At 44.7% G+C, this 25,674-nt stretch overlaps 1 protein-coding gene across 4 annotated transcripts in view; it reads left to right on the top strand.

Moving 5' to 3' along the window:
* The window catches only part of ARHGAP44 (Rho GTPase activating protein 44), a 180,501-nt gene that overhangs the window by 74,148 nt on the left and 80,679 nt on the right, over nt 1-25,674 (top strand). For all 4 annotated transcript variants that reach the window (XM_062175507.1, XM_062175511.1, XM_062175509.1 and 1 more), the window contains exons 2-4: nt 13,474-13,513; nt 14,744-14,848; nt 22,816-22,892. In XM_062175507.1, the coding sequence (XP_062031491.1) occupies nt 13,474-13,513; nt 14,744-14,848; nt 22,816-22,892 (222 nt within the window). The remainder of the gene's footprint in view (nt 1-13,473; nt 13,514-14,743; nt 14,849-22,815; nt 22,893-25,674) is intronic.

Below are 25,674 nucleotides of genomic sequence, written 5' to 3' on the forward strand. Positions count from 1 at the left end.
TTGTGTGAATTCCAATTTCCTCGTTCTCCTGTTAGTAGCAGTTTTCTGAGTGTCAGTCCCAACACCTTAGTGATAGTGAAATCAGTTTAAGGGACATAGGAAAAATCATGAGTGCACAGAGAGGACATACTGTTTTGTTCAAAGTTGTTTCACCGGCCGGCACTGTGGCATAGCGGGTAAAGCTGCCACCTGCAGTGCTGGCATCCATGTGGATGCCGGTTTGAGACCCGGCTGCTCCACTTCCTATCCAGCTGTCTGCTGTGGCCTGGGAAAAGCAGTGGAGGATGGCCCAAGGCATTGGACCCCTGCATCCACGTGAAAGACCCGGAAGAGGTGCCTAGCTTCAGATAGCGCAGCTCCAGCCATTGCGGCCATCTGGGGAGTGAACCAGTGGATGGAAGACCTCTCTCTCTGCCTTTGCCTCTCTGTAACTCTGCCTTTCAAATAAATAAATTTTTTTAAAAAGTTGTTTCTTTTGGATACTGGATTTCACATCAGTGTATAAGGTAGTAACGTTTTCTACTGTGCTGTAAACAATCTATACATAAAGTAGCAGTCTGTAAGGGTCTCCGTTAACCCATATCTTTTTTTTTTTTAAGATTTATTTATTTGAAAGTCAAAGTTACACAGAGAGAGAAGAGAGGCAGAGAGACAGAGAGGTTTTCCATCTTCTGGTTCACTCCCCAGTTGACTGCAACGGCCAGAGCTGTGCTGATCCAAAGCCAGGAGCTTCTTCCAGGTCTCCCACACAGGTGTAGGGGCCCAAGGACTTGGGTCATTTTCTACTGCTTTCCCAGGCCATAGGAGAGACGCTGGATCAGAAGTGGAGCAGCCAGGACTCGAACCGGCATCCATATGAGATGCCAGTGCTGCAAGCAGCAGCTTTACCTGCTATGCTGCAGTACTGGTCCCTTACCCATATCTGCCATGTGTAATGGTCAGACCTCTACATTTTGGCCACAGTTGAAGGTATATGATGGTATTTCTTTGCAGTTTTAATTTGCGTATTTCTCATGACCAGTGAAGTTGACCATAATTTCATTACAATTTACTCTTTTAAAAATGCTTGTATTTAGCCCTTTTACTGTAGAGGTGATTTTTTTTTTTCTTCTCTTTAATTGATAGAAATTCTTTGTGTGGTTGTCAGTCCTTCAGTTCTGTTTTCTTCATCTATCTTTTTCCACTGTCCAACTTTTTTTTTTTTTATCATTTTTTAAGGATTTATTTTATTTAAGGCAGAGTTACAGAGAAAGAGAGGAGTGGAGGCAGAGAGAGAGGCCTTCCATCTACTGGTTCACTCCCCAAATGCTTGCAACAACCAGGGATAAGTCAGGTTGGAACTGCAAGCTAGTCACTCAGTCCAGGTCTCCCAGGTGGGTGACAGGAACCCAGACATTGAACCATCACCTGTTGCCTCTCAAAGTTGTATTAGCATGAGTAGAAGTGAGACTCAAACCCAGGTAATCAGACATGGAATGCTGGCATTCCAGCAACTAGGTCAACTCCCATCCCCACGCCACTATGTAAATTTTATTTAAAAAATGTTTATTTGGGGGCTGGCATTGTGGCATAGCAGGTTAAGCCACCGCCTGGGATTCTAGTCAAGGCTTCTCTACTTCCAGTCCAGCTTCCTGCTAATGTGCCTGGAAAAGCAGAGGATGGCCCAAGCGCTCAGGCCCCTGCCACCACATGGGAGACCCAGAAAAACTCCTGGCTCCTGGTTTTGGATCCGCTCAGCTGGCTGTTGCAGCCATCTGGGGAGTGAACCAGTGGGTGGAAGTTTCTCTCTCTTCCCCCCAAACCTGCCCTTTCTTTGTGACTCTGCCTTTCAACTGAATATAAAAATATCTTTAAAATTTTTTCATTTAAAAAATGTTTATTTTCAGCTACTTGAAAGGCAGAATGACATAAAGAGAGAAATGAAGGTGATTGTGTGTGTGTGTGGGGGGGGGGGTGATTGATCTTCCGTCTACTGTTTTACTTCCTAGATGTCCGCAATAGCCAGGACTGGGCTGTGCCAAAGCCAGGAGCTGCGAGAGTTGGTAACTCCATCCAGGTCTGCCATGGGGGTGGCAGGGACCCAAGTACTGGATCCGTCATCTGCTGCTTCCCAGGATGCCTTAACAGGAAACTGGATTGGAAACAGGGTAGCCCAGACTTGAACTGAGTCTCCAGTGTCAGGTGTGGGTGTCCTAAGCAGGGGCTCATCTGCTGCACCTCGACACCCACCCCTCCATGCACATTTTAAATTCAGCTGGTTAAATTTTCTTTTAAAGTCCTTTTGAAGATTTTGATTGAGATCATGTTGATACAAAGAGAACTAACATCTTTACAACAATTAAATTTCCCGTGCATAAATACATATATTTGCCGTTCATGTCTTTCACTAGTTTTTAAATTTTTCTCCATAGAGATATTGCCCATCATTTCTTAAAGTTATTCCAAGTTTCTTTGCTTTGTTAAATTCTTTTTTAAAATGAAGTTTTCTGAGTATTTACTGGATATATTAATTTTGTTGTACTGATCTGACATCCAGTCACGCTTCTAAACTTTCATTATTTATAATAATTTCTGTCGATTACTTTGGATTTTCCTTGTGGAAAAACACACAATTATCTAATAATGTTAGGTCTGGATCTTCTTTTTCTTGCTTATTGGAGCTGGGTAGACAATGATAGTGGTAACCCTTGTCCTTTTCTTGATTATAAAGGAAATATTTTAAACTTGTTCCCACTAAGAATAGTATTTTATAGATACTTTTAAAAGTCAAGTGAAGAAATTTCTTTGTATTTTTTTCATCAGCAGGCATTGAATTATAAGTACCTTGTCTGCATTTTGAGAGAGCCTTGGTTTAATTCCCTAATTTGTCAATGTGATTAATTACACTTACGGGTTTCTAAAAAACTCTTAGATTCTAGCAATTAATCTAACGTGCTCATAATGTGCTAATTTATGTTGTTTAGCATTTTCTGTCATTGTTAATATATGAGAATGGTCTATAATTTCCCTTGTGCTGTCCTTTTCTGGTTTTGGTGTCTCCTAGTATGAGTTGCACTGTGGTGCTTCTTTTTTAGAGAATTTGTGTGAGGTTGGAAGGAAACATTTCTTGAAAATTTACCTGAAAAACATCCTGGTTTCCTATTTTGTTTTTGGAAAATATGTTTAATTACTGGTTTAATTTCTTTAATGTTTATAGATCTGTTCAAACTTCCTATTTATTCTTGAGTCAAGCTTTTATTTTTGTAAGTATTTAACTGCTTTGTCTAAATGTTCAAATAATATTGTTCATAAGTTTCATCTATCTTTTTAATCTAGGCAGCATGTTTATATTCTATGAATAATTCCTATTATTGGCCGGCACCGTGGCTTAACAGGCTAATCCTCCGCCTTGTGGCGCCGGCACACCGGGTTCTAGTCCCGGTTGGGGCGCCAGATTCTATCCCGGTTGCCCCTCTTCCAGGCCAGCTCTCTGCTATGGCCCGGGAAGGCAGTGAAGGATGGCCCAAGTGCTTGGGCCCTGCACCCGCATGGGAGACCAGGAGAAGCACCTGGCTCCTGGCGTTGGATCAGCGTGATGCGCCGGCCGCAGCGGCCATTGGAGGGTGAACCAGCGGCAAAAAGGAAGACCTTTCTCTCTGTCTCTCTCTCTCTCTCACTATCCACTCTGCCTGTCAAAAAAAAAAAAAAAAAAAATCTGTTGCCCATTTCATAAGCATAGTTTTCCTTAAAACCTTTAAAAAAAAATTCCTATTATTAATCTGCTCCTTCTCTCATTTTTTCCTGAGTAAATATTGTAGAGGTTTGCTCGTTTTTTAGTCATTTCAAAGAATTGACTTACATGTTTACTGATTCCTTCTTTTTTTACTTTCTTCTCATTGCTTCTCTGCCTTTTGGCTAAGATCAAGTGTATTATTTTCTTCTTATTTATTGGAGTTTAATCTGTTTATACTTTTCTACTTTTCAAGTATTTTCAACCACTCTTCTAATCTAAGCAATTAAGTTCCTATTTTTTCCTGAGTATCACTTTGCTATCATTTGATGTGTAATTTTTAATTCTAAATATTTTAAATGTCTAACAGCCATTCTTTTTGACCCATGAATTATTTTAAAGTGTTTCAAAGTTTCATTATTTTAATTTTTTTTTTTGGACTTACTTATTTGAAAGTCAGAATTAGAGAGATAGAGAGACAAAGACAGAGAGAAATTTTCCATTTGGTGGTTCATTCCTCAGATGTCTGCAGGTTGGGCCAGGCTGAAGCCAGGAGCTTTATTCAGATCTCCCATGTGGGTGCAGGGGCCCAAGCACTTGGACCATCTTCTGCTGCTTTCCTAGGCACATTAGCAGGAAGCTAGATTGGAAGTGCAGCAGCAGGGACTCAAACTGGCACCCATGTGGGATGCCGGTGTCACAGGCTGCAGCTTTACCCACTGTGCCACGGTGCCAACACCCTCGAAGTTCTAATTTTTAAAACATTTGTTATTTATTTCAACCCAATTTCTTTGGGATCAGAAAACATTATCTGTGAGACATTTGCCCTTGGATATTTGTTGAGCTGTGCTTTGCAGGCTTAATAAGTGGTTTATTTTGGAAATGAAACCTGGCTTGCATGAGAAGATTTTCTATTCTTTAAGATTAGATTCAGAGTTCATTTATGGCTATTGAATCTTGCTACCATATTTTTCAATATCTCTGTATCTTTACTAATTTTTTTTATTTTTATTTATTTGAGAGGTAGAGTTATAGACAGTGAGAGGGAGAGACAGAGAGAAAGGTGTTTTGTCCACTGGTTCACTCCCCAAATGGCCACAATGGCCAGAGCTGAGCTGATCTGAAGCCACAGCTTCATTCAGGTCTCCCACGTAGGTGCAGGGACCTAAGGACTTGGGCTGTCTCCCACTGCTTTCCCAGGCCATAGCAGAGAGCTGGATTGGAAGTGAAGCAGCCGGGACTAGAACGGGCACCCATGTGGGATACCAGCACTGCAGGCAGAAGATTAACCTGCTGTGCCACAGTGCTGCACCCCGCCCCCCCCCTTTTTTTTTTTTTTTTTTTGCTTTACTGCTCATTAACAAGAGGAATAATGAAATCTTCCATTATGATGCAATTTGCTTGGCTTCCTTGACATTCTTTCAGTTTGAGTTCATGTATTTTTTTTAAAAGATTTATTTATTTGAAAGATGGCTGCAACAGCCAGGACTGGGCCAGGTCCTCCACCCAGGTCTCCCATGTGGGTGGCAAGGGCCCAAACACTCGGGCCATCTTCTGATGCTTTTTCCAGGCCATTGGCATGAGAAGATTTCCTATGGCAGGGAGCTGGATTGGAAGTACAACAGCTGGGACAGGAGTTAGTGCCCATGTGGGATGACAGTGTCGCAGGTGGTGGCTTTACCTACTACACCACATGAACCATGAACCATTAATGCTGGTCCTGGTTCATGTATTTTGTGATTCTAGTCAAGCATACCCGAGTTCATATTTTCTCATAAGTTCTTGATAGTTAAACTTCTGTATCATTACATTGTGGGGCCAGTGCCATGGCTCACTTGGTTAATCCTCCGCCTGCAGTGCCGTCATCCTATATGGACACCGGGTTCTAATCCTGGTTGCTCCTCTTCCCAGTCCAGCTCTCTGCTGTGGCCCAGGAAGGCAGTGGAGGATGGGCCAAGCCCTTGGGCCCCTGCACCTGCACGGGAGACCAGGAGAAAGCACCTGGCTCCTGGCTTTGTATTGTCGTAGCTCCGGCTATAGCTGCCATTTTGGGGGTGAACCAACGGAAGGAAGACCTTTCTCTCTCTCTCTCTCTCTCTCTCTCTCTCTCTCTCTCACTATCTAGCTCTGTCAAAATTTTAAAAAATCATTACATTGTGAGCCTTCCCTTATAATGTGCTTAGCATTTTTTAAATTTTAGTTTTCATTTTCTTTAAGAGGGAGAGAGTGAATGAAGGAGGGAGGTAGAGAAAGATCTTCTATTTACCAGTTTACCAAAAGGCCACAGTATCTGGGGCTAGGTCAGGTTGAAGTCAGGAGCCTGGATCTCATTCCAGGTCTCCTGTGTGGGTGCCAGGGACCCAGACTGTGCATTAGCCAGAAGCATAGATTGGAAGCGGAGCCAGGATTTGAACCCAGGCATTCCTATGTGGGATGTGGATGCCCCAGGCAGCATTTTAACCACTATGCCAAATGCCCACGCCCTTATAATGTTTTACCTACTCAATATCTCTTCTAATTGAAAATAAGCTGTTGCTGATTTTTCTTATCTCTTTTCATGTTCAAACGTCCTGACTTTTTAAAAAAAAAAATTTATTGATTGATTTTAAAGTCAGAGTTACACAGAGATAGAAGAGAGGCAGAGAGAGAGGACTTCCATCTGATGGTTCACTCCGAAGCCAGGAACCAGGAGCTTCTTCCGGGTCTCCCATGTGGGTTCAGGGGCCCAAGGACTTAGGCCATCTTCTACTGCTTTCCCAGGCTGTAGCAGAGAGCTAGATTGGAAGTGGAGCAGCTGGGTCTCGAACCCACTGAGCCACAGCGCCGGCCCCAAAAGTCCTGAATTTTTATGTTTTAGATACAGTTATTAGCATGGAGTTAATTTTTTTATATCTAAATTGAACATCTTGAGCTTTTATTTATTTTTTAAAAAGTTTTATTTATTTGAAAGGCAGAGTTACACAGATAGAGGGAAAGACAGGTAGAGATCTTTATATACTGGCTCATTCCCCAAATGGCCACAACAGCCAGGTCTGTGCCAGGCTGAAGCCAGGAGCGAGGAATTCCATCTGAATCTCCCACTTAGGTGGCAGAGGGCAAAGTATTTGGGCCATCTACCACTGCCTTCTCAACTGCATTAGCAAGAATGTTGGAAGCAGAACAGCTGGGACTCGAACCGATGCTCATATGGTTTGTCAGCACTCCAGGCCATGGCTTAACCCACTTGCCACAGAGCCAACCCCTCATTTCGATCTTTTAACTAGAGCATTTAGTCCATTTGTATTTTGTGATATATTTGAATTTTTGTCTGCTGTTTACTTTGTGCTTGCTACATTTTCTGTTTTTTAAGATTTATTTATTTGAAATGGAGAGTTACAAAGATAGGGAGAAACAGAGAGATCTTCCAGTCTGCTCGTTCACCCCCCAAATGGCCACGGTGGACAGTGCTGGGCCAGACTGAAGCCAGGAGCCAGCAGCTTCTTCCAGGTCTCTCATGTGGGTTCAGGGGCCCAAGCACTTGGGCCATCTTCCATTGCTTTCCCAGACATGTTAGTAGGGAGCTGGATAAGAAGTGGGACTTAAACCAGTGCCCATATGGGATGCTGACGTTACAGGTGGTGGATAAACACAATAGGCCACAACGCCAGCCCCACTTTATTTTCTTTATTACTTTACTCACTGCCATTTTCCCCCTTGTTTTCAGTCATTGAGTTTTATTATTTTGTCTGCGTATACTCTATTGGTGCTCTTTTAGTGATACCCTTGAATACCTTGAAAATGTAGCTTATTAAAAAATTTAAATTATTATTTTGAATTCTCTAAACAGCAATACTAGGACTTTGGAATAATTTCAGGTAACAGAGTCAATAACTTGCGGACATATTTTTAATTTTCAGTGAACTCTTTGGAACATTTCTCTTCGTCTTGCAGCACATGGAGCTCAGAATACTTAACTGCAGGCACCTCTCCTCCTTGTCTTACGCGGTGTTGCTTTCTAGTATCTCAGCTCTGTCTTTGAAAAAAATTTTTTTTGATTCTTCAAATTTATATAATTAAAAATTTTTCCTTTTTTGTAGGTTTTTATGAATTTTAATGCACGTATGGATTTGTATAATCACCATAGACGAAATATAGAACAATTCTCTGACCTCGTGCCAACCCTCTGTAGTCAACCCTCTATCCAGTTGCTGTCGCCATGGCTTTAGCTTTTCCAGAATGGCGTGGAGATGGGATCGGTGTGGCTGTAGCCTTCTGAGAGTGGTGTTTCACATGGAGCGTGATGCCAATACCCCATTCCTAGTCATTGCTCGGTAGCCTGTCGTACAGAAATCCTGCTGTTGGTTCACCAGTTCACCTATTGCATGGCATTTGGGTTGCTGGCATATTTTGAGTTTTACAAATAAAGCCTTATGAACATTCACAAGGGGTTTTGTGTGTGTGTGTGTGTGTGTGTTTTAAGCATACATTTTCATTTCTCTGCAGTAGCTTTGCCAAGTCATGGCCATTGTATGTGGAAGTTTCTAATCAGCTGCGCACTGTCAGACTGCTTCCTGCAGTGACGATCGCATTTTGTACTGCCCAATCGCCAGCAATATGTGAGAGCACCGTTAGTCCATATGGGTGTGTGTGTGTGTGTGGCTGTTCTAATACTTGCATCTCATTTTTCTATTAATTTTTATTACCTTTATGCATACAAATGTTGGTCATCTTTTCTAATGCTTATTTCCTTTATCTTCTTTGCTAAAGTTTCTATTCAGAATTTTTTGGCTGGCTTTTTAATAGAATTTTTTTCTCACTGTTGAGTTTGAGAGTTCTGGACATATTTTGGATACAGTTCTTTTATCGTATATGTGATTTTCAAATATTTCATCTCTCTTTGTAGGTTGTCTTTGCATCTTTTAATAGTATCTTTCACAGAGCAAAAGCTTTCAATTTTGAGGGAGTCTGCTTCACATTTTTTTTTCTTTTGTGAATCATGCTTTTGATGTCATATCTAAGAACCCATTACTTATACCAAGGCCACAGATATTTTCTCCAGAAACTTTATAATTTTATGTTTTTTATTGTAGTCTGTGATATGTTTATGAATTAATTTTTACATGTGATGTAAAAGTAGGCCAGGGTTCTTATTTATTTATTTGTTTATTTGAAAGGCAGATTGACAGAGACAGAAAGAGAGTGAGAGAGACGTCTTCCATCCATTGGTTCACTCCCCAAAAGGCCACAACAGCCAAGGCTGGGCCAGGCCAAAGCCAGGAGCTAGGAACTTAGGAACTCCATCCTGGTCAACCACCTGGGTGGCAAGGGTAAAAGCACTTGGGCCATCTTTCAGTGCCTTCCCAGGTGCATTGACAGGAAGGTAGGGGGCTGGCACTGTGGCATAGCGGGTAAAGCCACCACCTGTGGTGCCCGCATCCTATCTGGGCACCAGTTCTAGTCCCAATTGCTCTGCTTCTGATCCAGCTCTCTGCTAATGTGCCTGGAAAAGCAACAGAAGGTGGCTGAAGTGTTTGGGCTCCTGCACCCTTGTGGGAGACCCAGAGGAAGCTCCTGCCTTCTGAGTAGCTCCATTACAGCCATTTGGGGAATAAACCAGGGGTTGGAAGATCTCTCTTTCTCTCTCTCTAGCTCTGCCTTTCAAATAAACAAATAAATCTTAAAAACAAACAAACAAAAACAGAAGCAGGAAGGTAACTCAGAAGCAGAGCAGCTGGACCTTAAACCAGCTTAACCCACTGCACCATGTCGCCAGCCTCTGGACACAGGATTCTAGGTTGATACTTGTTTCCTTCCAACACTTACTAGTGGTGTGCCCCTTCCTTCTGGTCTCTGGGCTTTCCATGAGAAGTTTGCAGGCATTCTAATTTGCTTCTCCTATAGTATCCATTCTTTATCTCTGCCTTCAAGATTTGTCTCTAGTTTTCAGAAAGTTGTCTGTGGTGAGTCTTGGTGAAGATTTCTTTGTGTTTATCTTCTTTGGGGTTTGCTCAACTTTTTAAATGTGAGAGTTTGTATCTTTTGGCAAATTTGGGAAGTTTTTAGCTATTACTTCTTTGAATTTTTTTTTAGCATATATTCTTTTTCTTTTTATGGGACTCTGATGACATAAATATTTGATCTTTTGTGATAGTCCCACAGGCCCCTGAAGCTTTTTATGTTGGTCCATTGGTTGAGTTGGTCTATTTTCGTTGTTATTCAGACTGGGAAATTTCCATTGTGCTTGCTTCCAGCTCACTGGTTCTTTTTTTCTGTCCCCTCCATTTGGCCATTGAACCCATCCCCTGAGATTTTCAAATTTTGATTCTGGTGTTTTTCAGCTCTAACATTTTCATGTATTTCTTCTTTATATCTTCTGTTTCTTGTATGAGACTCTTTTTTATTCATTTAAATACGTTCATAACTGTACATTAGAGAGTCTTTGTCAAAGAATCCTAATAGGCATCTACTAATTTAAGAAAAAGATGCATTTTATTTATTGAAAGAATTAGAGGGAGAGACAAAGAGACAGATTGTCCATCCACTGGTCTATTTCCCTAGTGCCCATGATGGCTAGGGCTGGTCCAGGCCAAAGCCAGGAGCCTAGAACTCCCTCCTGGTATCCCATATAGGTGCAGGGGATCATGTACTTGGGCCATCTTCTGCTGCTTTCCCAAGCTCATTAGTGTGGAGCTGGATCAGAAATGGAGCAGATGGGATGCAAACCAGCACTCGTGGGTTGCCAGCGTCACAGGTAGCAACTTAACCACAATGCCGGCCCCTATTGGTTTTTTTAAATTCAATTATTTTCTGATTCTTGGTGAGTGTAATTTTTAATTGAAATTATTTAAAAAAAGATTTTTATTTATTTATTGGAGAGGAAGAGTTACAAACAGTGAAAGGGAGAGATAGAGAGAAAGGTCTTCCATCCACTGGTTCACTCCCCAAATGGCAACAACAGCCAGAGATGGGCTGATCCAAAGCCAAGATCCAGGAGCTTCTTTGGGGTCTTCCACGCAGGTGCAGGGGCCCGAGCACTTGGGCCATCTTCCACTGCTTTCCCAGGCCATAGCTGGGAGATGGATTGGAGGAGGAGAAGCCAGAACTAGAATTGGTGCCCATATAGGATGCCAGCACCGCAGGCAGGGTATTAACCAACTGTGCCACAGTGCTGCCCCCCCCCACTTTATTTATTTATTTATTTATTTATTCATTTATTTATTTGAAAATCAAAGTTGCAGAGAGAGGGAGATAGAGAAAGAGAGAGATCCTCCATCTGCTGATTCACTCCCCAAATGGCCGCAACAGCTGGAGCTGGGTCAGGCTGAAGCCAGGAGCCTGGGACTCCATCCAGGTCTCCCTCATGGGTGCAGGTGCCCAAGGACTTGGGTCATCTTCTACTGCTTTCCCAGGCCATAGCAGAGAGCTGGATTGAAAGTGGAACAGCGGGGACTCAAACCAGCATAACCAGCATTGTAGGCAGCTGCCTAAACTGCTGCGCCACGCCAGCCCCTATTATTTTTTTAATTCAATGAGAGTTTTTCCTAGTTCTTTATATGTTAAGTTTTGTTGAAATCCTGACATGATCAGTAATGTGAGACTCTGAATCTCACTTACACTTTGACTTCTGGCAGGTATTCTTGGATGCTGCTCCAGTAGGAGAAGAGACTGTGCTGCTTTGCCCCTGCTAAGTGGGGTAGCAGTCCAGATGCCTCCCTTAACCCTCAGTGACACCCCCAGCCTGCCTTGGAGTGGGAGGCGCTCCCTGTTACTGCTCCAATGGGAGTGGAACTGCAGGCTCCCTGCTGGCCCACCAGTGACACCTCCCTGGCTAGGAGAGCTTGGAGAGCCTCCTCGTCGCTTTCCTGGGCCTCCACTGATAACAGTGGAAAGGATGGCCTTCTTACTTCCAGGCATTGGCAAAGTCCTGACTGTCCAGTGGGCCTCAGAGAGAGCAGGATGGCTGCCTCATTGTCACCAGGTAAGAGTGGATGTACAGGCCGGTGTCGCAGCTCAGTAGGCTAATCCTGCGCCAGCACACCGGGTTCTAGTCCCGGTCGGGGCGCTGGATTCTGTCCCGGTTGCTCCTCTTCCAGTCCAGCTCTCTGCTGTGGCCAGGGAGTGCAGTGGAGGATGGCCCAAGTGCTTGGGCCCTGCACCCGCATGGGAGACCAGGAGAAGCACCTGGCTTCTGGCTCCAGATCGGCACAGTGGGCCGGCCGCAGCAGCCATTGGGGAGTGAGCCAATGGAAAAAGGAAGACCTTTCTCTCTCTCTCTCACTGTCCACTCTGCCTGTCAAAAAATAAAAATAAATGCATGTACAGACCACCCATATGATGTCTTCTGTCACTGCCCAGCAGTGATAGCTGTCCCTATACCACCTTCTCTCATGAGGAATGGGGGTTGGGTGCCTTGTTAAACCTGGCAGGGGTAGAAATCCGGGCTCCCTCTTCAGCTTTTGCTAGCATTGATGGAGTAGGACAAGAGTTTCCTGTGGTTTTGGCTGCAGTGGGTGGTAGTTGTCTAAAAATTGTCTTACTAAATGACCCCTTTCTTGATGCTTTGGCTAGCTACAGAGGCCAAACTTTTGTTGGGGGCAATGCTTATGGATGTTTTAGGTTTCTGGTTCCTTAAGTCCGGGTCTGGGTTTCCTAGCCAGTCTGCCTTCTTTCTCCTTTGCAGGCTTCTGATGTTGTGTCTGTAAATAGCTCTGGCCCTTCAGTTGTGTTAACAGGAGGATTGATCAAATATGTTCAGTCCATCTTCCCGGTTCCAGCATCCAAGGTCTTTGAATGTGGCCATCTCAGGCTCAAGCCCCCCACTCTCTCATGGACCCAGCAGCCCTATTCTGTGAGGCTTTGGTGGACGTGTTTGCCATAGTTGTCTATACCATACTGTTTCTGTGCTGGCTGGTTATTGATCCTTTCTAAGATTTCTGCTCCTTTTGCTCACTGGCTTGGGGGAAGCCAAGGGGCATGGATCGTAAAACTTACTCAATAATGTTACTTAAATATATATGTCTGGGAACAAAGGAAGCATTCATTGTGTGTGTCTGATCCAGGTTCCAACCTGTAACAGAAAATCCTCAGAGTTGGGGAACGTCCGGCCCGTGGGCCATATTAGGCCATGAATTCATTTGGTCCAGCCCTGCCAAGGCAACCACAGGTGGCTGGATTGAAATTCAGTAAATCTATAGCAGGCTAATTTTTTTTTAAATATTTATTTATTTATTTATTTATTTGAAAGGCAGATTTACAGAGAGGCAGAGAGAGAAAGAGGTCTTCTATCTGCTGGTTTACTCACCAAATGGCCGCAATGGCCAGAGCTGTGCCAATCCAAAGCCAGGAGCCAAGGAGCCTCCTCCGGGTCTTCCACATGGGTACAGGGGCCCAAAGACTTGGGCCATCTTCTACTGCTTTTCCAGGCCATAGCAGAGAGCTGGATGGAAATGGAGCAGCCAGGACTCAAACTGGTGCCCATATGGGATGCTGGCACTGCAGATGGCAGCTTTACCTGCTACGCCACAGTTCTGGCCTCTGGCTAATTTTTAAATTGATCATTTTGTATGGTCCACAGATTTCATTATAAATATCCAAATGGCCCTTGGCAGAATAAAGGTTCCCCAGCCCTGCACAATCTAGAGCATCTTGTTTGCAGGTGCCCTGGTCATTTAAGCTCCCACATAAACCTGCTTCCCTAGGGCTGCAGTGAGCGGACAGGGTGGGGAGTAGCTGGGAGACTGTGTCCTCAGTTTTCTTACTGGTGTGTTTTTCAATTTTCTTTTTAGGGCAGAAAAGACTGAAGTTCTGAGCGAAGATCTCCTTCAGGTAAGGTTGACCTAGTCAGCAAGGATGTTTCCCCTTTTCAAACGAAACCATCTCTGATGCCAAGCTGTTCCACCTGCTCCTCACGCAAACTCTTCAGAGATCCAACTTACTGTCTTTTCCCATCTTGCATTTTGAACACAGTCAGCCCTCTGTATGTATGGATCCATGTTTATGGATTTGGCCAACTTCAGATGAAAGGTAGTACAGCGTCTGAAGCGAACTTGTACAGACTTTTTTCCCCTGTCATTAGTACTAAAACAATACAGTCTAACTATTTACAGAGGGTTGACATTGCATTAGGTCTTATAAGTCATCTAGAAGTGATGTAAAGTATGTAGAAAAATGTGTGTAAGTTATATGCAAATATTATGGCTTTTTAAAAGATTTGCTTATTGGGAGCCAGTGCTGTGGTGTTGTAGGCTGAGTCTCCACCTGTGGCACCGGCATCCCATATGGATACCAATTCGTGTCCCGGCTGCTTCACTTCTATCCAGCTCCCTGCTAATGCACCTGGGAAAGCAGCAGAGGATGGCCCAAGTGCTTGGCCCCTGCAACCACGTGAGAGAGCTAGATGAAGCTCCTGGCCATTTGGGTAGTGAACCAATGGATGAAGACCTTTCTGTCTCTCCCTCTCTCTGTCTGTAACTCTGCCTCTCAAATAAATAAACTATTTATTTATTTATTTAGTAGAGAAAGGGAAAGAGGGAGACATATATCTTCCATCTACTAGTTCACTTTTCAAATGGCTGCAACAGTCAGGGCTGGTCCAGGCGAAAGCCAGGAGCCTGGAACTCCATCCAGATCTCCCCATGGGTAGCAGGAACCCATGGACTTGGGCCATCTTTCACTGCTTTCCCAGGAGCATTAGCAGGGGGCTCGATTGGAAGTGGAGCAACTGAGATTCAAACCAGCACTTATATGAGATGCTGGTGTCACAGGCAGTGTCTTAACCCTCTGCTCTAAGGGAATTGAGCAGCCAAGGATGTTAGTACCTGTGGGAGTCCTCAGCCAGTCCTCTGTGACACTGAGGGACAGTGGTACTGGTTTAGGTGAGGTTTTCAGGAGAGATTTCAAGTCATTTTATTAAAAGCTTCTCAGGTGAGTCCCAGAGCCAGCGATTGCCCTCCCTGCAGTGTCGCCCGGAAGTCTTTGTCTCTGCGGAGGGCTGGGTCATGTTGTCCGGATGACTTTGCCCTCAAGCGGTGGCACCACCCACTCCTCTGTCTGCAGGTGGAGAAGCGCCTGGAGCTGGTGAAGCAGGTGTCACACAGCACGCACAAGAAGCTCACCGCGTGTCTGCAGGGCCAGCAAGGGGCAGAGGCCGACAAGCGCTCCGTAAGTGCCTCCGCCCTGTGCTGCCGCACACTGCACACTGGGGCCATTTAGATATCCGTGAAGCCACCAAGCAGCCCATGCTGGGTGTCTCTGAGATCACAACCTTCCCACTGTTCTTACTGGTTAGCCCCAGCTGCAGCAACCCTGCCTACCCCAGGCAGGAAAGGACCTTGTCCTTGACCTCCCCAGAGTGGGCAGCCAGGAGGATAGCAGGGCCTTGCTTGGGCTGTCACCTGCAGGAAGCTTTATTCCTGATGCACACATTCCCTGGTTTGGTTTATTCACCAAGTCCATTTGCCTCAATGGTATCTTAAGAGCCCATGGGAGGAAAAATGATTTTGCCTTGGTTACAAGTGCCTTATAAAGGCCCTTGGACATTGTCTTCACCATAACAAGACAATGAGGAGAGCCTGTTCTCCAAAGCTGTAATGTCTTTGTATTTAACCTACACCAGTAATCACAGGCATTGTCTGATTGTGATTCCACTTAACAGCCCTGGAATAAACAGGCTTGGAACCGTATTTCCCTCCTGAGCCTCACTCCCCAGATCTCCCTGGGCGTTCACTTAGCTTTATTGTAAAGAATATGCAGTTTAAGGACTTTTTTCCTTTCCCCTTCCTTGAATTGAAAATCTGCATGTTTGCTCTGGGTTGGATGGATTTCGATATGTGTTCTGATGGTCTCCCTGACCCTCCTCTCTGTTTGTCTACCTCTGTAGTCTGCATGTAGTGCACCCCAGCACCCCCTCCCACCTGCTGCTGCAGTGTGGACACTTACCCTGCATGCTCTGTCCCTGTGCCTTATTTTCTTCCTAGCACCAGCTTCTTTCTGAATACAGGTTGACTGTCCCTTATCCAAAATGCGTGGCGTCAAAAGTGTTCCAGATTTTAGAACATTTGCACTTACACAGTGGGATGTCTTGGTGACGAGACCCACACCTAAACACGAAATTCATTTATGTTTAAATCACGCCTTATACACGTAGTTTGAATATAATTTTATACCAGGTTGTTCATATGCCTACATTGTTTTTGGGTAAGTTTTGGCTTGCATTTTGCCTGCAACCCATTGAGTGAGGTCAGGTGTGGAATTTTCCATTTAGGACTTCACGTTAGGGGTCAAAAAGTTTCAGATTTTGGAGAATTTTGGGGTTTTCAGATTAGGGATGCTCAACTTGTGTTTAACATGGAAGTCAAATAATATCACTCTCTCGTCTAAATCCCACCATGAAGTCCCATTGTAGAGGAAGATCCAAACTCCTTTCCTGGGCCCTTGGGCCCTAGTGATGTGTCTTCTGCCTGCATCCCCGAGCTCAGCTCTTACTGTGGTCCCCATCAGTCATCCCTCTCCAGCCCTGCTGACGTGTGCTGAACAAGGCCAACTGTCTCCCTCCTGGATCTTCTGCACCTGCTGCAGCCACCATATGGAAAGCTCGACTCAGCATTTCAGGCCAGCGTCTCCTCACTTTTGGCTTCTGGGTTCAGGTGTCACCTCAGGCTTTCTCAGCCACTTAATATTTTTGATTTCTCATCCTCAATTTACCTCTGTGTCATTTGACATCACTGTTCATTCACTTCTATCACTGATATATGAGCTCTCAGGAGCGGGAACTTCATCTCTCCATCAGCAGCTTTCTCAGTGTCCCGAGTACAGCCAGACACATGATAGGCAAGGATAAAAATAGATCTATGCAGTGAATGGATGGTTCATGAGTATTTGAGACACGAAACCCGCCTAACACACTTGCATTCCAATTTGAGTCTCTGCTATTCTATAACCAGCCATTTAGCATGATGATTCTGAGGTGAAACTCTGGAATCTGACTACCCAAGGGTGAAGCCCAGCTCCATGCCTTCCAAATTTTGCCTGACCTTGGGCAGTGGTTAATTACTCCACGAGCTTTAATTTCTTCATTTGGAAAATGGTAGTAACAATAACAGTTCCCCACCCAGCAGAGTTGTCAGAGAGTTCTTGGCAATAACGCATGGGAATGCCCCAGGCTTACCTCCAGTAAACATTAAAGAGATGTAATGTAACCTGCTGCTTCCGGGTTGTCCTGCCGCTAAGCTGAAGCAGCTACTGAGAACTCTGGAGCCCTGAGCCACAAGCATGAGTTGTACCTTTTGGGCTGTCAGTCACAGAAGAGCTGGTTGCCTGGGCTTGGAACCAGAGCACAATAGAGAGCAGTTCTCAGAGCTAAAGGATCTGAGAGCAGGGGTGTGTGTGTATGTGTGTGTGTGTGTGTGTGTGTGTGTGAAGGAACAGATATTGGTACGAGACTTTTTGTCTCTGAGTCTGCCTATAAGTCACGTTGCTTCCGCCCAGTGTCTTTCTGGAGAGAACAGCCATCTTAGATGTGTTGCCCCAACTGCATCCAAACTCCGACTTTCTGGCTTGCTTTCTCTGAATTCATAAGATTCTGTCTGAACTCTATAGCCAGGAAACAGCTTATTTTAACAGCTTCTCTTTGATCCTGAAAAATCACCAGCCGTCATGGGCACTAAGATTCACTAAGCATCATCACTAGCTCTGTCTGATCCTTGGCAGCAGATAGAAAGAAATTTCAGCAGCTTTTCTAGACCTTGGGACAGTTTAATCTTTGATGTCCATGCACTTGGAGAGGGGATGAACAAAGTGTGGGGAGGAACAAATGGTCCCTTAGTGAAAGACAAACACATCATGGACATGAGCGATGTCTGTACATTGCACTGTCTGAGACTGCTACACTCCTGGCATGTAGGGAGCCCTCAGTTTCCCCTTCACAAACAGGAGCAGTTTGCAGTCTGTTTTGAGTTCTAGTCCCTTCACATCTTCTTCACTGATGCTGGTGTTTTGCCCATACTCCTCTTTGTCATGAAGCTTTCCCACCTTCATCCGTTTCTTCCTCTTGTCATTTGATGGCTTCCTTCTCAATTCTAGATTCTTTTTGAAAATATTTATTTACATATTTGAAAAGCAGAGCAATAGACAGATTGATCTACCATTTGTTGGTTTACTTTCCAAAAGGCTGCAACAGCCAGGGGTGGGCCAGGCTAATGTCAGGAGCAAGGAACTCCATCCTGTTCTCTGACATGGATAGCAGGATCCCAAGCACTTGAGCCATCTTCTGTTGTCTTCCCAGGCACATTAGCAGGAGGCTGGATCAGAAACAGAGCAGCTGGGACTCAAAGTGGCATTCCAGTGTGGGATGCCGGCATCTCAGTGAGCACTTTAACTTGCTGTGCACAAAGTCGGCTCCTCTCATTTCTAGATTCTTAAAGCAGCTACACAAATAAAACCTCATCATTAGTCTCCACTGCATTTTATCCATTTAACCCTCTCCCCTCAAAGCACTTCAATTCACCTTACCAGCTCCTATGGTGACAGTTACATCATCAATAGAGAACTTGGGTGAATATACTCATTCAGTGGTGTATGTGGCCATTAAATCATAAGGAAGAATGGGGCAGCTCTGTAGGTAATGATAAGAAATGATTTAATGATGTCTGTACTGAAAGGGAAAGCAAGGCACAGAGTGGTATATGTGGTTTGCTAACTTGCGTGGGGGCAGATGTCTCCTGAAATGGACACACACACACACAGGTTGAATACCCCTCATCTGAAATGCTTGGAACCAGAAGTATTTCATGATTCAGGTGTTCTCAGACCTTGGATGATTTGCATAGACTTTGTTTGTTAATCATCTCAAATCCAAAAATCCTAAATCCAAAATGCTCCATTGTTTGAAATTCTGAGCATCATATTAGTGCTGAAAAAAAATTGGATTTTTGGAGGCTTTCAGATATCAGATTTTCAGACTGGGATGCTACACCTGTGATTGAATCTACTTCAGATACTTTTGGAAGGAAACATGAAGTCTGTTCACTGTCAGGATCCCTGGTGAAGGGAACGAGGTGGTCGAGGGAGGGACAAGGGTGGGAAGGAGACTTTTTGCTCTCAACCCTCTAGTACCTTTTACTTGTGTACATATGTATTCTACTAAGATTTTTTATAAAGATTTGTTTATTTACTTGAAAGGCAGAGTTACAAAAACAGAGGGAGAGACAGAAAGAGATCTTCTATCCTCTGACTCACTCCCCAGATGGTTGCCATGAGCTGATCTGGGCCAGACTGAAGCTAGGAGCTTCTTCCAGGTCTCCAAGTGGGTATAAGGGCCCAAATAGTTGGACCATCTTCTGCTGCTTTTCCCAGGCCATTAGCAGGGAGCCAGATCAGAATTGGAGCAGCCAGCACACGAACTGGTGCCCATGTGGATGCCAGTGTAGCATGCAGTGGCTTCACCCACTATGCTATAGTGCCAACCCCTCAGAAATGAATTCACTCTTTTGATATAGGTAGGTAGGTAGATAGAGGCAGATAGATATGATAGAGAATAAGAAAGAAAAGGAGAGAAAGCTGTTGTGAAAAACTTGAGAATGAAACAGCAATTGAAAAGGGAATGCTTTTCTCATTTTGTGATACTTTACCACTTCCTGCTCTCTTTGCCACCATGAGCACCTGAAAATCACTGCTGTGAGCACAGGTGACAGGACAGTGGTGTTGTGTACCAGGCTGGGGAGCAGGGCATTTGAGCCATGTCACTTCAAGCTCTCTTCCAGTCTGAATTGTGCAGAATGGGTACTTGGCTCTCACCTCCCTCCAAGACTCTGATGCACTTTGAGCTCTTCCAGTGGCTGGCTGTCCTTGCTCTATAGATCTCAACCTTGAGTCCGTTGCTCATGTGTGGGCACAGCATTCCAACTCAGCTCACAGACAGGACCAGACTAGACTGTGTCCACACTGGGGAGAACTCTACTCATCCTTGTCCAAAGGGCGTTGATTCCCTTCTGCTCTTTGATATACATGGTCCTCTCTTGCTTCTTTGCTAATTTTTTATAAAATTGTTATTTTTGTTTGTTTTAAAGAGAGAAAGAGACAGAGGTAGGGGGAGAGAGAGAGAGAGAAGAGAGATTGTCTATCCACTGATTTGCTCCCCTGTTGGCATGCAACAGCCAGAGCTGATGGGTCAGGCCCCAAAGCCAGGATCCTAGAACTCAGTCGGAGTCTCCCATATGGGGGACAGGAGCCTAAGTACTTGAGTCATCACCTCTGCCTTTTAGGGTGTGAACGAGCAGGAAGCTCACATTGGGAGTAAATGGGACTCCAACCTAGACACTCTGATAACGAATTTGGATATCCCAGATGGTAATTACTGTACCAAACGTCTGTCCCCTTCGTCATATTTTGAACAAGGATTTAGAAAAGCTGAAGTCTTAAGCCGGCGCCGTGGCTCAGTAGGCTAATCCTCCGCCTTGCGGCGCCGGCACACCGGGTTCTAGTCCCGGTCGGGGCACTGATCCTGTCCCGGTTGCCCCTCTTCCAGGCCAGCTCTCTGCTGTGGCCCGGGAGTGCAGTGGAGGATGGCCCAAGTGCTTGGGCCCTGCACCCCATGGGAGACCAGGAGAAGCACCTGGCTCCTGCCATCGGAACAGCGCGGTGCGCCGGCCGCAGCGCACCTACCGCGGCAGGCCATTGGAGAGTGAACCAACGGCAAAAAGGAAGACCTTTCTCTCTCTCTCTCACTGTCCACTCTGCCTGTCAAAAATTTAAAAAAAAAAAAAAAAGAAAAGCTGAAGTCTTGCCTTAAAGGCAGATTACGAGACTGTGCATGGCCTTGGGAAACCGAAATCTTCTGTTGATGTGAGCTGACTGGTACCAAGATTGTACTGCCCTGTGTTCAGAGAGCTCCGATACTGACTGGTTATTGGGGTGGTTTAGGAACTTGGAAATTAAACCAGGTTTCCTGGCTTTGGCAACGGAGACATTCTGAGCCTGTGCCTTGTAGGATGTTTAGCAGCATCTGTGGCCTCTACCTACTCCATGACAGGAGGACCCTCCCATAATGACTCCACAATGTTTCTAGGCATTGCCAGATGCCCCCAGCCATCACCCCCGGTTGAGAGCCAATGCTTTAAGCCCTGCCCTCTCTGTGAAGCAACAACTTGAGTATTGTACCTGCTTCTGTGAAAACCCATACTTGGTTGACTGTACCCAAACACAGCACTCTGTGACCAGATCCAGGAAGGGGGTCCCCACACCAAGCCATTCTCCAACTCTGAACATCAGCTGGGTATCCTACGGCGTGATCCAGTTCTGATGCTATCATCTGGAGTTGGCCTAGGGCCCCACAAATTAAGGGATCAGTCCCACAGGATTGCCCTTGACTTCAGATGCCAGTCACAAAGCCTGGCCTCTGCAGCTTCTGCCCAACCAGCCATAAATCAGGGGTTCCCACGGCCTTCTTCTTGGGTCCAGTGACCTGCTTAGGATGGCTCACAGAACATGTCACCTGTGCGTCTCAGTTTTTTGTAAGGGCTATTATACAAGAGACAGAGGGACAGCCAGATGAAGAGGTGCACACAACAGGAGAGGCTGATGTGTGCTGTCTTTCCCACGAGAAGTAGGTTCCTGGAGAGCAGTGCCTGGTTTTGTTCCTCACTGGTGTGATGCCAGCTCCCAGTTGGAAAGCCTGCTCTCCATAAACAACTAGACTAGCAAATGAATCACAGTGAAGACTCTCTGAGCTCTAGCCTGGGTCACGTTCCCACTTGAATGTCCTTGTAGCCATGTAGACTAGAAGTCCTGGTGGATGGGTTGGCAGTTCTGGCCCTGTTTGGGTCTGCTGTCGGCCTGTGTGTGCTGGTTGCTGTTAGCTCAGGCGGGAGTCGTGCTGTGTCCTTGGAGCAGCTTGCTGCTCCTTCCCCATACATGAAACTTACTGCTGTAAAGTGTGTGATGGTTTTACATTGAGTTCATTCACAGTATTGTGCAACTGTCACGGATATCTAATTCCAGAACGTTTTCATCACCCCAAAAGGAAATCCTTTACCTGTGAAGGATTCCCACCTCTCCCCCCGACCCCGTAGCTCCAGGAAGCCACAAATTTATTTTCTGTCTCTATGGGTTTGCTTATTCTGGTATTTCCTGTGAACAGAATCACATACTACGTGGACTTTTGTGCCTGTCTTATTGTTTTCACTGAGCATGGTGTCTTCTGGGTTCACCCGTGCTGTAGCTTGTGGCAGGATTTCGTTCCTCTTTTATGGCTGAATAGTATTCAGCATTTTGTTCATCCTTTCATCTACTGATGGCGGTTTGGTTGTTTACCCCCTTTCCCTACTGTAAGAGGTGCTGCTATTCATATTTATGGGCTCGTTCCTGTTTAAATATCTATTTGCAGTTATTTTGGTATCTACCAGGGTGTGGCATTGCTGTGCCGTACGGTAGCCCTGTTGAGTTGCTGAGATATTGTTAAACTTTTCTGAGGTGTCACTAGCAGTGCCTGAGGTTTCTCTTCTCTACATACTCACCAGTATTTTTTTCTTTTTTTTGAAATTATGGTTATCATAGCCATCCCAGTTGTGTGTGAAGTGATCTGTCATTGTGGCCTTGATTTGCATTTCCTTAATGACTAACAAAGATAAGCCTCTTTTCCAGTGTTTTTTGGCCATTTGTACATCTTCTTGGGACTGTGGCTTTATTTGGATGCTTCCTTTGCATGTGTTAATTTCTTAACAATGTTCTCTCTTTTTCTTCACCTTAAGCTGCCTCATTTAGAACAGGACTGATACACTCTTCCAGAGAGATTGATTAAAAAAAAAAAAAAAAATCAATGCATTGCTCAAACCTTTGCTAACATCCTTTTGGAATTTTCTTTTTTTCCCCTTCTTGGTGACCTAATTTATTTTAAAACACAGCCTGAAAACCTCAGGCTTATTTTCCAAGGTGGCAAATTTAATTCAGTTTTAATTTTCTGACTTTTGTTGACATCTGTAAAACTGGATTTTTAGATTTGAACATATTTTTAAAGTCAGCTTACTTCTCAACCAACAGGCTATCCGGGCACGTGTTAGACTTATATTGCTGATGTAGAGTAAGTGGGTGACCATGGAAAGTAATTTTGCTGACACTGCCTGTTTCCTTTGCAGAAAAAGTTGCCTTTGACAACACTGGCTCAGTGTTTGATGGAGGGGTCAGCCATTCTGGGAGATGACACGCTACTTGGGTAAGGTGATACCACGTGTGGGTTTGTGCCAAATATGGGAAGGACCTCATCCACAAAAAGGGGACTAGAATTCCAGGTGGAAGCACCGAGCCTACCTGAACTCTAACAGGGGACTGGTTTGCCTGGGGAAGAAGGAAACACTACCAGTGAGAAATCAAAAGCCCTGCCCTGCACGTGTTTTATGTGGGCAGCCAGGCAAGTCCCTTTGGAGAAATTAACATGGAACCGGTGAAGGACACTTGAAGTCCCTGTGGTCCTAGCAGAAGCCTGAGGTGAAAGCTCTCGATGTCAGAGCTCCAGGGAATCCCAGAGGGACAAGCCATGCTGATTGTGAGCTCACAGGGAAGTGAACTAGAAAAAGAATCGCCGGAAGACAGTGTGCATACGTTGTCCTAAAATTATTCGAAAAATCAGAACCCTAAGAACTAAAAATATTAGCAAAATATGAAGAAATACATAGTTGTTTAAAATGAAATTTAAGGATTAGCTCCCAAGGGGCTGGCGTGTTGCACCGCAGGTTGAGACACTGCCTGCAGTGCTGGCATCCCATATGAGCACTGGTTTGAGTTCCAGCTGCTCCGTTTCCAATCCAGCTCTCTGCTGATGCTCCTGGGAAAGCAGCAGAGGATGCTCCAAGTGCTTGGGCCCCTGCCACCCAAGTAGGGGACCTAGATGAAGTTCCTGGGCCCTGGCTCTGGTCTGACCCAGCCCTGCTGTGGGGGTCACTTAGGGAAAATAGATGGAAGATTCCCCCCACACACACATTCTCTCTTTCTTTGTAATTCTGCCTTTCAACCTTTTTTTTTTTTTTTAAGTTAACTTCAAAATAATTCCTCAACAACAACAAAAATCAGACTATGAAAAAGAATGAATAGAACTGAAGAAAAACGAGACAGAACTTTACAAAATTATACAATTTTAAGGCATATTTGAAATAAACTGGAGATAGTTCGTGAACTTGAAATCAAATCTGAAGCTGCCACCTATAATGAGGCAGACGTGATGAGAACATCAGCATCGTTACGTTGGGAGACAGGTGACAGAATATCTAGGTGCCACGTGTTGTCCAGTACCTGTTCCTGAAGGAGACAGTAGGGAGAATGGTGACTTTGAGGTTGAACTTTTCTTTTACACATTTGAAGAAAAACGTAAGTCTGTTGTCTTAAGGCGCACAAAAAAAATCCTGATTAAGAGCAACAAAAAGAATGTGTCCCTGAGCATATTGTAGTAAACCTACAAATGATTAACAAAAAAGAGATAAGTTTAAAAAATGAGCAAGAAGAAAAGATAAATACTTAAAAGAGCAATTCAGCTTATAACAAACTGCCAGCCAAAATAAATGCCAAAGAGGGGGCAGGTGTTTGGTAAAGTGGTTCAGGCACAGGGCGTCTGGGCTGAAGTCCTGCCCCCCCCCCCCCCCCCCCCCAGTTTCCTGCACCCTGGGAGGAAGCAGGTGCTGACCTGGGTACGTAGGTCCCTGCTGGTATGGGACAATGATATTGGTTCTTGTCTCACATCAAAAAAGAATTTCCATGTCGACAGGGACAGTGAGCAATGTGAGATTTATTGAAATGAGAAACATCCTGGTGCAGCTGTCAGGAGGGGATCTCCAAGGGAGGAGTTGCCAGGGAAGCCTGTGGGTACTGGCGCTTTTATGCACAAAGTAGCTGTCTCTGATTGGCCCTAGGTTTATCCAGTGCAGGGCAGGGAAAATAACAGCTATCAACCATCAGAGGACTAGAACAACAACCTGTTAGGAGGAAGAGGAAAACACATCAGAATTGGTAATCCTGTCTGGATTGTTATGATAAAACAGTGTCACTGAAGACAGTCTCTGGGAAGGAACAAGTGCTTTGTCCACTCTTAAAGGGACTCTGTCCCTTTCCTCATTCCAACAGGGACCTGGCCTAACAGCCTATTAACCCATCTAACTCCGCAGACTGCGACACACATGGGAGACATAAATTGAGTTCCTCATTCCCGAGTTCAGCCTGGCCCAGCCCTAGTTGTTATGGACATTTGCAGAGTGAACCAGCAGATGGAAGATCTCTTTCTGTCTCCTATTTCTATAACTTTCAAATAAAAAGAAAGAAAAATTCAAAAGAAATTCCAAGAGATAATGGAGGGATATCTTCAAGTATTGAGTGTGAAAATAAGAAACTCAGGATTCTGTGATAAACTAGATTCACAATTGAAGAATAAGGGAAAAATTAAGATATTTTTCAGGTAGAGATTTAGGAAAGTTACTACTTAAATATTATCACCAAAAGAACTAGTAAAAGCTATGTGGAATAGATTATGTCCAGAAGAAAGCTGTGAAGTTCGTGAATTTGTTGTAGGGAAGGAAAAAAATTCTTGTTTCTTCTAACCAAGTTATGTTCATTGGCTAGGGCCCAGCAAATTAGACTGACAAAAGATACATTAGGAGAAAAGGATGTACATTCTGTTAATCCATAACCTGTGTAGCTCAGCAAACACATGGGAGAACTCGGTGATGAGTAACTCAAAGGGGTGGATAGAGTGTGGGTTTATACAGCGTCTTAAAAAAGAACAGTAATTTTTGGAGTAGTGACAAGACAATGGAGAAGGAGTTTTTGAGCGTCCGGTTGTGGGAAGTATCGGTTGTGGGAAACACAAGAAGGAACAAAGGGAAGATGGAGGCTTTTTGGTGTAGTTTGATACACGGGTTCCCCTTGCTCCATCTGGGGCCGTAAGGGTCTAAAGTCTTCTAGTGATTAACTTCTTTCCTTTCTGGTAGAGTGGGGTGGACATGGGGGAGGGA

Source organism: Lepus europaeus, chromosome 18 (assembly GCF_033115175.1).
Source record: "Lepus europaeus isolate LE1 chromosome 18, mLepTim1.pri, whole genome shotgun sequence".
In the NCBI taxonomy this organism is placed as follows: Eukaryota; Metazoa; Chordata; class Mammalia; order Lagomorpha; family Leporidae; genus Lepus; species Lepus europaeus.